Here is a 17,524-nt window from a genome sequence, read left to right as displayed (position 1 = left end):
GATATTTCAAACTGAGAAAAGGGATGCCATGCCCTTTTGGAGTAGCATACCAAAGAAGTCAGGCTTTTTATTTGGGAGAGGAGGGAAGGGTGCCTGCTTATTAACACAAATAACAAAATCTCGGTTGTCTTCTCTGGAACATGAAGCAATATTGTAATAACATGAAGTAATATTGTGTTATATTTTGGATATATGTTGTTTATAAATTTTTAAAAATCAGTGTGTGGGGGGGGTGGGTATCTTTGAAACCATGACTACCTCATGGTGTGTCCTGGCTGGTTAATGTTGGGACATGTTGGCAGCAAGAGTTGGGGGTAAGGCTCTAGACATTCCTAACCCCTATCCATGGCTTCAGAATGGGGGTTTTATCATCTAATACGAATGAATATTTGGTTGGGTTTTTTGTTTGTTTTTTGTTTTGAGGCAGGGTCTCATATTGCAAGAGTGTTCTCAAACATCCTTATGTAGCCAAGTGCTGGCCTTGAACTCCTTATATTCCTGCTTCCACCTCCCCAGTTCTGGGATTAAAAGTGTGTACCATTAGGCCCAAGACAGTGCACTGCACTCTGGATGTGTAGGGAGGGGATCTAGATTAGATATCAGTTCTTTCCCACAACTCATGTGAGAGCAGTGTTCACTGAAGCCTGGTCAAGAATTCCTTTCATATGGAGCCTTTAGCATTCAATGTGTGCCACACTCCGGCCTGGATCCTGGGTGTAGCCGTGACCAGACTCACCACCCACCTTGTTGGAGATGGAGAAAAGATACTAAACATAAATAAACACCAATGTCTGAATCTGGAGAGATAGTCCAGTGGTTAGGAACACTCATTGCTCTTCAGAGAACCCAGGTTTAGTTCTCAGCACCTACATCAGGTAACTCACAACTGGAGTCCATGACTCCAGTTCTAGGAGGTCAGATGGCTTCTTCTGATCTCCACAGGCACTGGGCATACATGTGGTACACATACACGTAGATAAAATTGATACACATAAAAATTAAATCTATGTCTTTAAAGATGGTTTTAAAGATAAAAAACCTAAACACCTATTTTTTTAATTAAGCAATTTAAAGAATTTTGATCTGGGGCTGATGGTATAGACCTATAATTACTACTGCCATGGATGCTGAGGTAGCCTGGGACACAGAGTGAGTCCAAGGCCAGTTCAGGGAGCATTCAGAGATTGTCTCAAAATGAAAAGTAAAAAGAGACAAGTGATCCAGCTCAGCTGAGCCAGCACCCGAGCTCTCAGTTCAACTCCAGTCACTGAAACAAATGGGAAAAAAACTTGGGAAACCACGAGATTTACGCATCTTAACGCAGAAGGAAAAAAAAAACTGTGTAAGTGAGAGAAAGTAAACACTGACATTTTAAAGACATTAAAATTTTTCCTCACATATATATTTACAGAATATATAAAAACAGAGCAAAGAAAAAAACAAAACAAAACAAAGCAAGAAACCTGGTGGAAACCAACTGTTCTGCTTGGCAATGGCTCACTTTTACTCAAGTGTTTTATGAATAGAAACACAAAGACTAACTCAGACAGAAACAGGAGCACAAACAAGAAAACAGCAGTAACAGGGAAACGGTCACAAAAGCTTTAAGGGAATTGAATCTATTATTTCAAAGGTATTAAATGGGAGAAATGTTAAATCACCATTCTTCCTCTGAAATTGGCAGGAATGAAAAGATGGACCATGTGGATGCCAGCAGCCAGTGGAAAGGACCGGGTGCCACCATCGGGTGTGAGCTCCGTCCTTTAAACACGAGGCCTATGGGTCAGCTGACCTGCAACGGTAGTCCAGCATTCTAAGGCCTATGTAGAAGATAACTTGACAAAATACTTCTAGAATTTTAAGTTTGCATATTCTTCGATAAGCAATCTCATTTCAAGATTCAACAGATAAAACCAAAGACCTAAGATATTTATGCAGAAGACCCCAAATAACCTAAAAGGACTGTGGTAGTGGACTTATTAAATAAAGCTAAATTCATGCCTGTAACAGATTAGCATCTCTAGTGTAAGAAGCACACAAGGCATGGAGCAAAATACATCATGAAATCCTTTGGTTGTAGATAAACATACCAAGAGTGGAAGACAGACAGACAGACAGGGGCAAGTAGGGAAATGGACAGGGGCACATATGCATAGACCACTTTTGGAAGGATTCACAGAAGCCTCTAGAAGAAGAAACAGAGAACTCAGTAGGCTCACTTTTAATGGTCATCGTTTTGTTGAGAAAAAAATTACTCAGACTGGCAGGTGTTATTTTTTTTAATTTAAAAACTATTTGGATTATGAAAATGATGACCCCTGGGGGCTGGAGAGATGGCCCAGTGGTTAAGAACACTGACTGCTCTTCCAGAGGTCCTGGGTTCAATTCCCAGCAACCACATGGTGGCTCATAACCATCTGTAATGGGATCCGATACCCTCTTCTGGTGTGTCTGAAGACAGCAACAGTGTACTCACATATATAAAATAAATAAATAAATCTTTATCTATAATAAAATAACAATAGTGATATAAATAAAATGGAGTTTCAGTCTACTTGGTTAATATGATTATGAGGATGATGATGACGATGATAACGATGACAATGACGATGAGGACAGTTTTTAAGACAGGTTCATTATGTAGCATTGGCTGACCTAGAACTCACCGTGTAGACCAAATTAACCTCAAAGTCACAGAAATCTGCCTGACTCTGCCTCCCAAGTTTATTAAAATAGCTTTTTATTATTAAATACACACACACACACACACACACACACACGAATTTTAATTAAGAAAATGATTGAGGGGCTGGGGATTTGGCTCAGTGGCAGAGCACTTGCCTAGGAAGCTCAAGGCCCTGGGTTCGGTCCCCAGCTCCGAAAAAAAAGAAACAAAGGAAAAAAAAAAGAAAATTATTGAAATATCAGGAGTGGTAGTAAATGATTGTAATACCAACACTCTAGAGCTGAAACAGGAGGATTTCTTCCAGTTCAAGCTATATAATGAGAACCTATCTTCAACAAGAGGGGGGAAAGGGAAAATAATCTTTTCAAAATCTTTTAACTATCAGAACTGAAGCGAGCCCAGTCCTTTAGTTGTGGTTAAATGGTTCAACGTAAAGAGTCTAAGCTGCCCTTCTCTGAGTGCATGCTCTCCCGGATGGCCAGGAGCTAAAGCGCCTTCTCAGCTATCGCCTCTCCCTACCCATCCCCAACAGCGTATTCAAATCCAATACCAAAGTTACTTATTAAACACAGGAGTTATTGTGCCCTGCGGGATCCATTATAAACTTTGTCTGTGGGAGGACCAGGCTCTTCTCGAAGAACTCCAAGACAGCCGTCTCAGAGAAGAGGAGATGGGGAATCATCACGTAAGTATTCGCTGCCTTTGGGACGCAGTTTTCTGTTTGGTTATCCCGTGAAAGAGCTCACTCATCTATGAGCTCACGATTGATATCTTATATTTATCGCTTTGATTTTCCCCTTGTTGCTAGCATTAGCAAGAGTGTCCTATGCTTTTTAAATAAATGTATATGGGATCTTGTAAGAAGGGCTTTAAAAGGATATTTAACATAAGGCAATGAAGATTGCCTGGCCGCAAGCCAATGGCTAGCGTATACTTGTAGAATGTATGGGTAGTGCTTTTAGTTGTGGTGAAATTGTACAAACCCTCAGAGACTATTCCTAGTCAGAGTTTGTGTGACAGATGGGGTCCTGTTGAAAACATCAGTGCAGCAAGATAAAGGCGCTCCTGCGAGGCCATCTAGTTTAGGCTACAAGGAGAAACTCTTCCAGTGTTATCACCAAACACCCAGATATTCGCAACTGTTCACAGAATAGACTAAATGTTTCATCTGTTTACTACTGAAATGTCTAGGCTTACAAGAAAAACTGGCCAAAACATTCACCGTTTGGAATCTTTTCTGCATGAGACAGATAAGAATTGAATTAAAGTTTTGTTTTGAAAACCATTTATTTTAGTAATACTGGTTACCGTGGGACCTGCCATCTTAACAACATTTAAGTGTACAATAATAGTTTTACTGGCTCCAAGTATGATATGGTGAAGCAGGCCTATGTCTTATGCTCCTTGCTTAAAGAAAAGTTAGTTCATTGATTAGTAATTGCTCCTTTTCCCACCGTCCCAGCCCCTAGGACTCCATTGCCCTCTGATTAACTAGTTTGGATTACTTTGCATTTTATACATTAGTGAAATGTCTTTGAATCAGATTTTTGATGCTGAGATGTGAATGTCTGAAGCAGTGCAGCCACCGTAGCTCTTCATGGAGATATCTCATATACACAGTAGACTTAATACAGATATTTATACAATGTGACACTAGGGTAAAGGGAGTAAAAATCAATTGTTTTCTGCAAACCAGTCTTGTTTATAAGGGTTTGTCTTTACTTGTATGAGAGTATTGTTTTCAGAGGGTTGTTAAGTTTAAATCATCTGTAAATAGCCTTTTCTAGCTAGCCAAAGGTTAGCAGTTATCCATTCACACCTTTCCCAGAAGCCAAAAACTAATTATATTACAATTTTTTTTAATGGACACAAGGGATTTCAGGAGACCAGCAGTTCAACATCTGCATTTTGTTCCTTGAAAAACCACCCCTCCCTGGGGCAGTTTCCTTTAGAGACTGGAGGAGAATTCTTGTGGATTTCATTTTTTGAATCCCTAGGTCCATTCTTCCTCTCAGAAGGCAATCAACAGTTGTCGGAAGGGGCAACCCAGCCTTGGCAGCCTTGCACCACTCAACCATGGCCTGGAGGCACTTCATTTTCCTTTCAAATGATAAGATTTCTCCCAGCTATACTAATATACTGTCACCCAACTACAGTCTATTTCTTTAGGCTGAAAAATATTCTCTCTCTCTCTCTCTCTCTCTCTCTCTCTCTCTCTCTCTCTCTCTCTCTTTCACACACACACACACACACACACACACACACACACACACACACAGACTCACACAAGGCTTGTTACAATATTTGCAGCTAATGGGAAAATGTTGCCTTCTAGGGCTTCACTGTTCCCTGCAGCATCTCTTTAAGGTCCCCCCAGGACACATTGCCCCAAGCTAAGTTACAATGTAGCAAGGCAATATAGCAAGTGCAGGAGTGACTGTGTCCTATGAGAGTAGATGCAAAACCTACTTAAATAACAAAACATTAAGAAACGACTCAAATTAAACTGCCCTACCAAGCTCCTTGAATAAGTACAAAGTAAAACCTGAGTGCCAAAACCAATTCACAAATTAATTACTACACAGGGGATGTTGTGTTCTTGAATTGCATGGTCCTGTGCAATCTACAACAGCCCTGTGTTTTTGTTTTTCTTTTTGTTGTTGCTGTTTTGTGTTTGTTTGGTTTTTTTTTTTTTTTTGCTCTGTTTCTTTTGAGTTTCTGGCAAGCCTAAAGCATTATGCGGTGACTCATGACTTCCTAATTAATATTAAAAATACACACACAATGGCAGGCACTGAACTCATCCTTATGATCCAGGGTGCTGTGTACTAAGTTTAGGTTATAATCGTCATTTAATTCTGAGGAAAATCATAACTTCCTAAGGACACATACACAGATCACTATCCACATATAACTACTTGACTAATATTTCGACAGCAGGGCATGAATTTTCCAAGTACTGACATCTGGAACCCTAGCCAGTGCAGAAACTGAAGACTACGGTTGCTGTAGGCTTTTCTTTGTTCTCCCCATTGGCGATTTTATTGTTTTTATTTATTTGTATATGTGCATGTGTGAGCATGCATGCTGTGGTGCATGTATAGAGGTCTGAGGACGACTTCGTGGAGTCGATTCTTTCCTTCCACCTTCACATGCCCTCAAAGGATCAAACTCAAGGTCTCCAGGCTTTCATTGCAAGCGCCTTTACCCACTGAGCCATCTCACCAGTCCTGAATTTCTTTTCCCTTTTCTTTCTTCTCCTTTGTCTTTTTTTCTTTTTGTACTAAATACATAATTCATTGTGATGAACCTGTTTGAATGCCAGTAACCAAGACACTGGGTTAGTATGATCACACCACAGTTAAAGAGTTGCAGCCTAAGCTGGCCCCTATGCTATCAGGCATCACACAGAGAAAAATACGATGCATAGAAAACTATGCTTAGCTTTAGCGATGCTTCATCAGATCTGTGTTGTCATGCGGGTTATTTTCAAGACAATTGATATCTAGAGGAAAATAAAACATTGAGCTGACAAGCAAATCTTGGGAGGGCACTAAAATGAGAAAATATTCACAAACCCAAATGGATGAGTGGTTTCTGGGAAATTATTTGTAATGTTGATAAAGAGAGTTCAGACAGACAGACAGCTTTGCAATTCATGGGGCCCCTGACCTAGGAGAAACATCAGCATCGCTGGGATAGTTATCAGAAATTCCCAGCCAAGGCTCAGCTCAGTGAAGTGCTTGCTGCACAAAGTCCCAGCAGCTAGGTAAATGCTGGCACAGCAAGGCAGCACATGCCTGATATGCACTGCAGGTGCAGAGGCGGGAGGGAGGATCCCTAGAGATTTCCGGCCATCTGGTTTAGATGATTCTTCGAGTTCCAGATTCAGTGAGAGACCCTGCCTCAGAAATAAGGTGGCAGGCCAGGTGTGATGGCACACCTCTTCAATACCAACATTCAGGAGACAGAGCCAGGTGGATCTCTGTGAGTTCAAAACCACCCTGGGGTACATGGCTATCTAGTGAGACCCAGTCTCAATAAAAGACAAATAAAGTAGAGAAGTAACTAAGGAGGGCATTTAGTATTAACCTCTGACCTCCACAGGAGCACACATATGTGAATGCCCCTACAAACAAAAGAAAAATTAGAATTTTAGTGCCACCCATGGCTGCATGGAACTTCAGTCTGTTTCTTATACTTCTTTCCTGTGTCTCATACATGTGAAAGTCTAATGCATACAGGCATTTGTCTTGGGTACAAGTTCCCAAGATTGAATGAACATTGCATTTACCTGGAGAATTCTAAAACCCACTGGTGTCCAGGTCCCACCCTAGAGATTTGAAATCAGTTGCTGAGGCTGCTCTCCCAGACATCAGAATTTCTAAGTGTTCCCTCAAGTGACTGACAAGTCCCACACATACACCTAACTTTAGAGAGAGCTCAGCTCACTGCTGATGAAAGCGGGTATCATAGGGAGTGCCTATGAAAGAAAACCAGCTTATAAATGTTATATCTGCCCAGCCATCTGCTTCAAAGTCTGTGAACGTGCCAAGTGAATGACTTGCTTGTGCTAATATTTAGCCAACATAAACATTAGCTAATATTGAGAAAAGTTTGGGTTCCAGTGAACGCTGAGTAAGCTCAGGTACAGGTGGACCAGGGGTACTTTGGAGGAACACAACAGGTGGAGAACAGGCCTAGATCTCTGCAAAAACAAGCATTAGAGGCAGATGCAAACACTGTAAAGAGCTTCAGGAATGAAGATAAGATTTTAACTGAGTGTGTCCATTTAATTGTGACCTGTCATGCAAGTGTACAGCAGTCAATCCCCAGCAGAAACTCCCTGAAACCACACCTGTCTTAGCAGGAAAGCATTTACAAGGGGAAATCTAGTCCTTTAGATCATTACCCAGAGTATAGAAAGTTATAAGAAAGATAGCAAAATATTCCATGCGCAAAAAGCATGCCTTCTTTGTTCACACACAGATTTTCATTCAAGGTCCAGCTACTTCTCAAGTGAAGTTATGTGCCCTGGGCTTTGGGGAATTTCCTGTCTGGCAAATAAAAGCAGCCACGTTTAAGAGGTGGTAAGAAGGCTGCTAGGAACAGATAAGGCAGCTATTAACATACTCACACAAGGAAGGAATGAAACTCACAGAAGGACATACATGACCTGAGGGCTGCAGGTACCGGGGGCCGCTTAGTTCACCCATGCATTCATACACAGCCTTGTGGCACAGCCTGGCGGTACAGCCTGGCATTGTTCTCAGCTCAGAAGCAAGAACTGAGACTCTGAGTAATGGTGGAGATAGAAAGAGGTGAAATACGGACTTAGAAGTGTTGATGAGAGCCAATGCTATATTTACTGTCCGGTGCTTACTAGAGTGGGAGTTGCATAGGTGTGCACTGTGATCTGTGAGGTTTGAGCTCTTCACTGTGCCTGGTACAGTGCCAGGCTCTGAACAGTCTTTAAGACAATCCTGAGAGATACCGGTATGATTCCTCTCTCGAACAGAAAGAACATGAGGCAAAGGAAAGTATGGTGGTTTTGGTGATCCGTGAAGAGGAATATCACAGGGGTCTGGGAAGATGGATCTGAGGGCCAAATCCTTAGCCACCAAGGATCCAAGTTCAGATTCTAAGAATCTGTGTAATAGTTGGGCACAGCACTGTACATATTTAGCTCCCGGTATTGAGTAAGGGATCTGGAGGCAGAAGATTCCAAGAGTTTGCTGGCCAGCCTAGGCAAAGTAGTATACTCCAGATTCAATGAGAGACCTTGTGGAGAATAATAGAGGAGACACCTAATAGTGGCCTCTAATCTCCAAATGTACACATACACACAGACACAGACACAGACACACACACACACACACACACACAAACACACACACAGAGACACACACACAGACACACACACAGACACACACAGACACACACACATACACACACACACACACACACACACACACGATAAAGTGTGGATTTGCACTTAGCCATTTTTCACAGTGTCCTGGGTTCATTTAAGGATCTAGATGCTTCCTCATCTTCTCCCATCCCCTTCCTGACTCTCACCTCCTCCAAGCCACATTAAACATCATCTTAGGATAACATTCTATAACCCTCACTTGCCTATGGATTTAAACCATTTTCCTTTTTCTTTTTTAAAGATTTATTTATTATATAAGTACACTGTAGCTATCTTCAGACACACCAGAAGAGAGCAACAGATCTCATTGCAGATGGTTGTGAGCCACCATGTGGTTGCTGGGATTTGAACTCAGGACCTCTTAACCACTGAGCCATCTCTCCAGCCCTTAAACCATGTTTCAACCTGTGGATTTCAACTTCTTTGAGTGTCAAACAGCCCTTTCACAGGGGTGACATATCACATATCCTGCATATCAGATATTTGTATTATGATTCATAACAATAGCAAAATTGTACTTATGAAGTAGCAATGAAAATAATTTTATGGTTGGGGGTGGTCACCACAACATGAGGAACTGCACTAAAGGGTTGTAGCATGAGGAAGGTTAAGAACTACTATTCTAAACTCATCTCTCTTGAATGCTCCCCTCATGCTCAACTGATGGTTCTCTGAGTACAGGATGGCGTTTTATTTTGCTTCATAGTATAATCCCCAATACAGTGCCTGCTATACAGCAAACGCTCCAGAAAGTTTTAGTCTTTAATTTGCGACTGTGTTGGCTACTTTCCTGTTGCTGTGATAGAATACCATGATCAAAGCATCTTATAGGAGGAAGTAGTTGTTTTGGATTATAGTTCCAAAGGATAGGAACCAATCAGGGTGAGGAGGCATGGCCGTGAGGGGCAGGCATAACAGCAGGAGTAGACACAAGCACAAGGAGGATACGGTGAACTAGACCTGGCTACACTTTAAACTTTCCAAGCACACCCCTGTTGATGTACCTCCTTCATCAAGGCCACACCCCTTATGCCTCTGCCAACGGTACGATCTCACTGGGCAAACTGATTGGTAAAGGAAAACTGAAGAACTGTGAGTCCTTTGTCCCTGGAACAGAGTAAATCTTCCATTTGCAGTGGGAGAGAGAGGGCATGTTGGGTCAGAAGAAGAGTTGGTTACATGCCGTTAGAAATGGTGTGACAGATAAAGCAAACTGGTGAGAGAAAGCCTGGCTACACAGCTCCAACCTAGGCAAACAGGGGCTGCTCCCAGAGTCCATAAATATTGGCTCCAAAACACACACACACACACACACACACACACACACACACACACACACACACAGAGAGAGAGAGAGAGAGAGACAGACAGACAGACAGACAGACAGACAGAGACAGAGAAATGGAGAGAGATAGAGACAGAGATAGAGACATAGAGAGAGATCAGGGTCAACATATACAGGCTCCCAAGTCCCTTATAAAATTGCTTAACACTTTTATTAACTGATGGACAACATAGACACTATATAGACATGTCTAGACTAGTGTCTATATAGCACTGAATTATGTATGCAATGTAAACTCATGTTTCACTCTACTGCTCCAAAATTAAAGACAATAGAAATACCTCTACATGTGCTGGGCAGATGCAATTATTTTCCAGATAGTTTTTTTATCTGTGGTTGGTTGAATCTGAAGAAGCAAAGCCAATGGACCCAAAGACTGTACATTATCTTCCTTCAGCGCCCATGTATAAAATGTCAGAGAGGGATGGAGAGACAGTTCGGTGGGTAGGAGTGCTTGCTGAAGTATCACGAAGACCAGCATTTGAATCCCAGCACTAAAGTAACAAGCAAGGTGTCCTGTGCATGTCTGTAATCCAAGCAGCACCCAAGGGAGGCAGAAACATGAGGATCTCTGGGCCTTGTTGTATTCTAACTTAGCCAAGATAATGTGTGTTCTAGGCTCAAGGAGAGACTCTACCTCAAAAGAACAGTCAGAGGGTGAAAGGGGAGGACACCAATCACCCTTATCTGGACCCTTGGTTACCCTCAAAGACACACATACCTCCTCATTCTCACACATACATATGTACACACGTACAGTACGCATATACATATATACATGCATACATTCATACATACATACATACATACATATATACATACATACATATAGATCATCATTTTAAATCTCAGAAGATCCTAATTGGCTTGGGTCACATGCTGCCTGATGGGGGATCACTGTGGCTGAGGCCAAGCTTACCTTTGGGAAGGAGCCATTGCCTTACCTTTGCTGATTTCTTCAAACTGTGGCTTTCACTGATATCACGTCTGATGCCCCCACCCCGCATAGTAACTTTCAGGTGACTAAGAGATAATAAAAACTTGAAGAACAGACAGGAAGTAGAACAACCCTCTCTTTTTATGATGGGGATTTGGATAGTTATAGTGTCAGGGTGAGGGGTAAAAACACGAAAAAAAATTAAAGAAAAGAATTACTAGGCTTGGAGCCAACGCACATGAAAGTCCCTCACCAGGGGAAGAAAGGCATGCGTTGTTTTGGTCCTGACTGGATTTGCTAAGGTGAATTCAGCTGTTTCTCCTTGCGTCCTTTCTAGCAAATCAGAACATGTCCACACTCTGTTGTTTAGGTCTCACAGTACAGCACAAATAACACCACCATCGTTTCACCCTGTCCCCAATACGTTCTCTCTTCAACTCCGTCTGCCCACCTATCTTTGATCCTAGATCCTAGAACACACCAGTTGTCTTTTGTTTTTTGTGTTTTGTTTTTTATCTTACAGGAAATGAATTCCAAGTTTCCACCCTGGGTGAATTGGCTAAAGACAGTCTTTGGCCATATAAGAAGGAAGTGGATCATTCCTTTCTAATGAAAACTTGCTTTATTTGTCCTAATCCCTTGAAGACACGGCCCCTGTCACCATTGAGAAAGACCCTTTACGTCCCAGCAGCCCCCGTGCCCTTTGTGCTTGGTGCCTAGGTCTCTGGCTCTCGGAACAATCTGTGGACAACCCTTGAAGAGGACTGTCATTTTCTCCACACCACAAATTTAATTTCCAGATAATTAATGCTATTTCGCTTTCTAGTAGGGTGGTGGTTCTCAAAGGCTAGTGGCCTTTGGGGGCCGAATGACCTTTTCACAGGGGTCACCTAAGACCATCAGAAAACACAGGTATTTACATTACAGTTCATAACAGTAGTAAGATTTCAGTTATTGAGTAGCAACAAAAATATTTTTTAAGAATTATTTATTTTATGTATATGAGTACATTGTAGCTGTCTTCAGACACACCAGAAGAGGGCATCAGATCCCACAATGGCTGGGAGTCACCATGTGAATGCTGGGAACTGAACTTAGGACCTCTGGATAAGCAGTCAGTGCTCTTAATCGCTGAGCCATCTCTCCAGCCCCCAATAAAGATAATTTTATGGTTGGAGTCACCATAACGAAGAACTGTAACAAAGGGTTGCAGCATGAGGAAGGTTGAGAACCACTGCATTACATACTCCATGTTCTTGGGCCCAACACAGCACTAAAAATCCCTGAAATGGGCCAACTACGAGCTGTCACGTAGCTTTGACATCCTGCCATCCTGGCTGTGGTGCCCTCAATACCAGGATGCAGACACCAGAACGGAGGTGACAGTTCTCACTCAGCTTCTGGCTCAGGGTCTGTGTTCAGCTCCATTTATTTCTTCAACATTACTGTATCCTATTACTCATTGCTCAGAATTGTCCTCAGAAAGGCACAGCCTGCCTTTAATCTTCCCTTTTATGGAAGCCTGGTTATTTCTTTTAGCAATAGAAGACCTTTGCCTTGGTCAGGACCCACACACCGTTCACCACTGGAAACTCAGCCATGGGCTGCCTTCTAAAGGAATGTGTTGACGGCATCTTGAAACGCACAGGCCGTCTAGACCCTGGGCACGTAGGACCTTGGTACTGTTGACATTAGGGCTCAGGTAGCGATTTGTCCTGAGGGGTTTTCTATGCATTGGAGGATATTGAGCAATCCATGGCGTCTCTCCTTTTCTATAAGAGGAGTAGTCCCGTTTGGGAATCATGGTAAAGGTTTCCAGGCAATATTGCCCAGAAGAAATTGCTTCTGGTTAGTTAAGAGCCAGTGAATTTGTTACACGCCTTTGGGAGAGCAAAGCCATGAGCAGAAGCTGTCCCCATAATATCTTCAGTTCTCTGAATCTGCATCTGCCCTCATATCTGTTGCCTTCTGCCTTCACATAGACCCCCATCTCTTATCACAGGGGAAAAGCTCCTGGAGACTGACCTTTGGCTTCCTGATGAGGACAGCAGTAGCTGTTATTCTGTGTTAGTGATTTATGGTGGTGGGGGTGGGGGTGGGGGTGGGGAGAGGCCTCACTGCCCAGCTAGTAACGAGCTGCTAAGCTACAGGTGTCCCTGAGCAGAGTGACACTGTGGAAGACTGCTGTGATCACTCATGAGTTCATTTACATGCCTTTCCTGCTTGGTTGGCCACAGAAGGCTGTCTGGCTTCGTCTCCCTATATCCTCACTCAGTATGACAAACTGGCCGCATATCTACACATCTGAGTGTTTACTGCCACTTCAGGGACAACAAACGACACCTACTGCTTCAAGGTGCTGGCTGTTGAAGAGTCTTGGGTCAGGCTTCCTTGCTTCTGGCCAAGTCCACAATCACCTTTGATGGATAAATGTCACATCAATACATACAGCCGAAGAACATTTGTCTTTATAGAAAATACCCTAACTACGTCAATCAGCATTAAAAGGTACCAAATATACAGCCATTAATCCCAGCAATCAGAAGGCAGAGACAGGAGAATTTATATGAGGTTGAGGCCAGCCTAGTCTATATAGTGATTTTTAGGACAGCCAACTACACAGAGAAGCCCTGTCTCAAAAAAAAAAAAATCAATGAGAAAAGATGGTCCCAACACCTACATGCAAAAGAAAGTTTATTTCTAATATAAGTTTTACTCATTTATCAAAACACAGTCAGTATATGTAAATATGCATGTCAGGTTCTGATCCAAATAGATGTCTTTTTCTTTCCTTTGCATGTGTCTACAGGTGTATTATATGTACCATGCATACATGTCCTCATGTGAATAGGTACACATGAGTTTGCATGTGTGTGAAGGCTTGGAGCTCTTCATCAAGTGCCTTCCACCTCATGCTACAGAGGCACAAGTGAATCCAGAGCTTGCCAGATTCAGTTCCTGACCCACTCAGACTGCTCCAGCCCTGGCATTACAGGAGGACCACGACACCCATGAAGCATTTCCATCCTTGCAGGGACTCCCACCCCCAGGTCTCACATTTGCATGGCGAGCCCTTTAACCATTGAGCTGCCTTTCCAGCCCCATTTCTCTTCTTTCAATTCTTTTGTCAAATTATCCAAATAGCTTTCTTTGTGTAGAATGATGACCAATCACTTAATAATCATAGCACTGCTTCAAAACTGCATCCTTGGAAGCAAGATCCATGGCAACACATGGCTCTGTCACACTTCCAACACTCCTATGCAGACGGAACTCAGGCGTCCATACCCACTTTCCGGCACTCTCTGATCCATCCCAAGATTAGTAAACGAAACAGATACCAGTGGGAAGAGGCACGGAGGCTAGGCAAAGCTCTGCCCTTAGCTGGTGTGATCAAGGAGAATCCCAGTGGAAATAAAGTTAAAATCATGGAGCAGAATATCGAATATTCCTGTAAGATTCAAACTGCGCTTGAATGTGCCCAACAGAATATACAAAAAAACATGTTTTCTGTTTAGTAGTCTTAGCATTTGACATACACGCACTTAAGTGCATTTTATTAAATAAAACAAGACTTTTAATCAGATTGATTAACCATAGGAAACCATGACCAAGAAACAATCAACCTTAATGAAACCAACATGTCATGCTTAAAGTGCAAATCGATTGTTTCAAATCGTTTCTCAATCCATGTCTATGGATACGTCATGAGGATATTAACTGGCTCTGAATCCACAAACTTTAACTGTGCAATAATTTGTGCTCAGTTCAACTGGCTCAAAGTACAACTGACTGGCCATTAGGAGGTATGAGGTCATTATTTAACAAGGACAGGAATGTACTCCATAAGTAAGTAGGTGACCATAGGCAGGTGACTTAATCACTAGACTGTAGTTTCATTACCTGTGAAAGAACAGGATTAGATGCAGTGTCCCAAGGTTCAAACTTAAATCCAACATTCGTGACGCTGATAGGATGCACATGTGACCCAACCTACTACCTGTTCTAATTACCATCTTTAAGTCTGTTTGCTTTTTTGCATCAGTGAATTTATCTTAAGAGGAAACTCTAGATTAGCACCATGAATGGGGGACTAGTATCAGTGTGTGTGTGTAAGTGAAAACAGAAGGCGGTATCAAATTCTAACCAAGTTTGCTGGCTCCCACTAAAGGGTCTGAGCCTGTCACCTGCTCTCGGATTTTAAAGTGAGGGGGAAGAAGAGTTTGCACGGGACAGAATAGGAATTGACTCGGTAAATGTCTGAGACCTTGGAGTCCAGTGTGAAATTACTTCCATCCTGTTATACAAAAGAAGCCATGGACCAGACATAACTGGATAGACTGAGTGTTACAACTTTATTTCCGAGCACACATGATGGGAGGGGGATGGTCCTCAGCTTACGATGTCTGTTAGGTGAGAAGGGTATGAATTCTCATGTTACCAGGCAAAGACAACCAGAAGAATTGAGACAGACCTCAAAAGGGAATTGTTTTCTTTTCCTTATTGCATCATTTGTTTATTTATTTTGTGTGGCGTGTGTGTGCACGTGTGTGCATGGGTATCCAGTCACATGCCACGGTATACATATGGAGGTCAAAGGCACATGTGTAGAGTTCAGAAGCCAACTCATGGGAATCAGTTCTCTCCTTTACCATCTGAGTCCCAGGGATCCAACTCAAGTCATTAGGCTTGATGGCAGTCACATCTGCCCACTGAGTCACCTCCCAGGCCTGGGAACTCCTTTTCTAATGGGAGTTCTAATGACTTCCATGCCCTGGTGTTCCATGTCACCTATTTGAAAAGACTCTGATTGTATCCCACCGTAAGAGTCTATGGTAAAAATCTTCCCTTTGTGTCTAGCGTTTTGGATAAGGTCCAGGCTTTCTTGCCTGCATAAATTCTCAGTACATTTCTACTCTTCCTTTGCTTACATTGGAACGTGAGCAGGAAATGTTTATAATTACTGTCCAACCAATGGCTCCCAACTGTGGCTGTCCATTAGAACTGTGTGGAGAATTTCAAACTAACATAAGACCTATCTATAACTTGGCTCTCCTGGTTTAGTGAGACCGAAGTATGGCTCTGTCCTTTGTAAGCATCCAAAAATGATTGTGATATGCAGCCAGGGTTTAAAAACTACTGAACTTTATCCTGGCCAGGACATTTTCCTCAAAGCCCATTTCCCCTCCATGTTATATTAATTCTAGGAGCTCTAAGTTCAGTTTAGTTCAGACTTGTTCCACATCTGAGTATCCGAAGCCCTCGCTTTACCGTGAGTCCTGTCTTCCCGAGGGAACAGGAACTTCACTTACCATTATTTCCTTTCAGTTCTGTGCCCCACCATCCTAGGATGCTTGTTATCATTTGCAACTCAGCATATCTAACCTGATACATTTTCTCTTCCCTTCCTGTCCTCACCATTGTCCTGGACCAGTGACAATGACACAAAGTAGAACAAGGCCATGCTACACATTTTATGAGGAAGAGGATCCTCATCTCCTGAAAAGACAGAGAAGTGTTGTGACCACCTAAGAAAGAGTCCCTCCATCTGTTACATGCTGGATGCTTGGGATTGGCAGCATAGGGTCCCATTACTTTCACTAATACATGTACACTGGCCATGTGCCTTAGTGGGTGGCCATTGTGTTGAGTTTTGGGGAGTGACAGTGGACATGAAATGACTCTTACCACCAAGAACTCTATAGTCTAAGGGAAAAGGCAGGCTGGTAAACGTCACAGTGAAGGGAATATGGTAGATGTCTCTAATGTAGAATGTAAACACAAAAGGCAAAGTCAGTGGATGTTCTATAAAATGAGACCATAATCAAAAGCCTGGTTTCTAGGTTGCTAACTTGTTATACATCTGGTTTCCAATACCTGATATGACCTCTCTGAGCCCAGGGTTAGGTGAGAGATTCATAAGTGGTGCTTGCAAACTTACCTAGTCAGCCTCAGATGGGATGATTGATCTACCCCAGCATTGTCAGACTAAGTACTGAAAATCCCACATCCCAAGAAATCCCCGGTTCTAGGCAGACAGGTAGAGATGGTTTCAGAATAGAGGCTTTAGTATATTTCCATATACAACTGTTTTCTTCATAACTACACAGAATCAATGGCAATGACTTGTTAAAAGAAAAAAAAGAGTCATGAAGTCCCACCCAAAAAATTACAGTTGAAGGATCCACTTGAAGTATCTTTCCCCTTCCTCCCTTGCCTCACCATGACGGCCTCTTGGAAATAAAACAAAGTAGGAGTCAATTTATACATTCTATCAGAGAAACACAATAACAATTTACCTATGACAATATTTGACAATTTGTCAGGCTGGAAGTCGCCTCCATCTACCCCCAAATATACTCATCAGAAATGACCTTCTACTGGTCATACCTTTCCAGTCTTCAGAATGCCTTCACTAAAATTACTCTCCCTCTCTCTGCCTCTGTCTCTCTCTGCCTTTCTGTCAGATACACCACACACACACACACACACACACACACACACACACACACACAAAATGCTGTAGTATTTTCTGTTTTGGAAAACAGGGGAAAGTTTGAAAGTGTGAGTGAGACGGGGAGAGGAGAAGGAAGTGTCCTCATTGCTTGTGAAGGACTGAAAAGC

The 17,524-nt window shown here is 42.4% G+C and overlaps 1 protein-coding gene and 1 long non-coding RNA gene across 2 annotated transcripts in view; one reads left to right on the top strand and one right to left on the bottom strand.

The window, feature by feature from the left end:
• The first annotated feature begins 3,334 nt into the window (after positions 1 to 3,334).
• Positions 3,335 to 17,524, top strand: part of Anxa13 (annexin A13) — a 52,625-nt gene continuing 38,435 nt past the window's right edge. The window contains 1 exon segment of the mRNA NM_001134910.1: positions 3,335 to 3,371. Within this exon segment, the coding sequence (NP_001128382.1) occupies positions 3,357 to 3,371 (15 nt within the window). The 5' untranslated portion in view covers positions 3,335 to 3,356.
• The window catches only part of LOC134479910 (uncharacterized), a 42,190-nt gene continuing 36,545 nt past the window's right edge, over positions 11,880 to 17,524 (bottom strand). Inside the window, exon 3 of the long non-coding RNA XR_015625571.1 lies at positions 11,880 to 13,317. This is a non-coding gene — a long non-coding RNA (uncharacterized LOC134479910). The remainder of the gene's footprint in view (positions 13,318 to 17,524) is intronic.

Source organism: Rattus norvegicus, chromosome 7, assembly GCF_021556685.1.
Source record: "Rattus norvegicus strain SHRSP/BbbUtx chromosome 7, alternate assembly SHRSP_T2T, whole genome shotgun sequence".
Classification (NCBI taxonomy): Eukaryota; Metazoa; Chordata; class Mammalia; order Rodentia; family Muridae; genus Rattus; species Rattus norvegicus.
The sequence above is the reverse complement of the archived record's forward strand: the minus strand, read 5'-3'. Positions and strand labels throughout refer to the sequence as shown.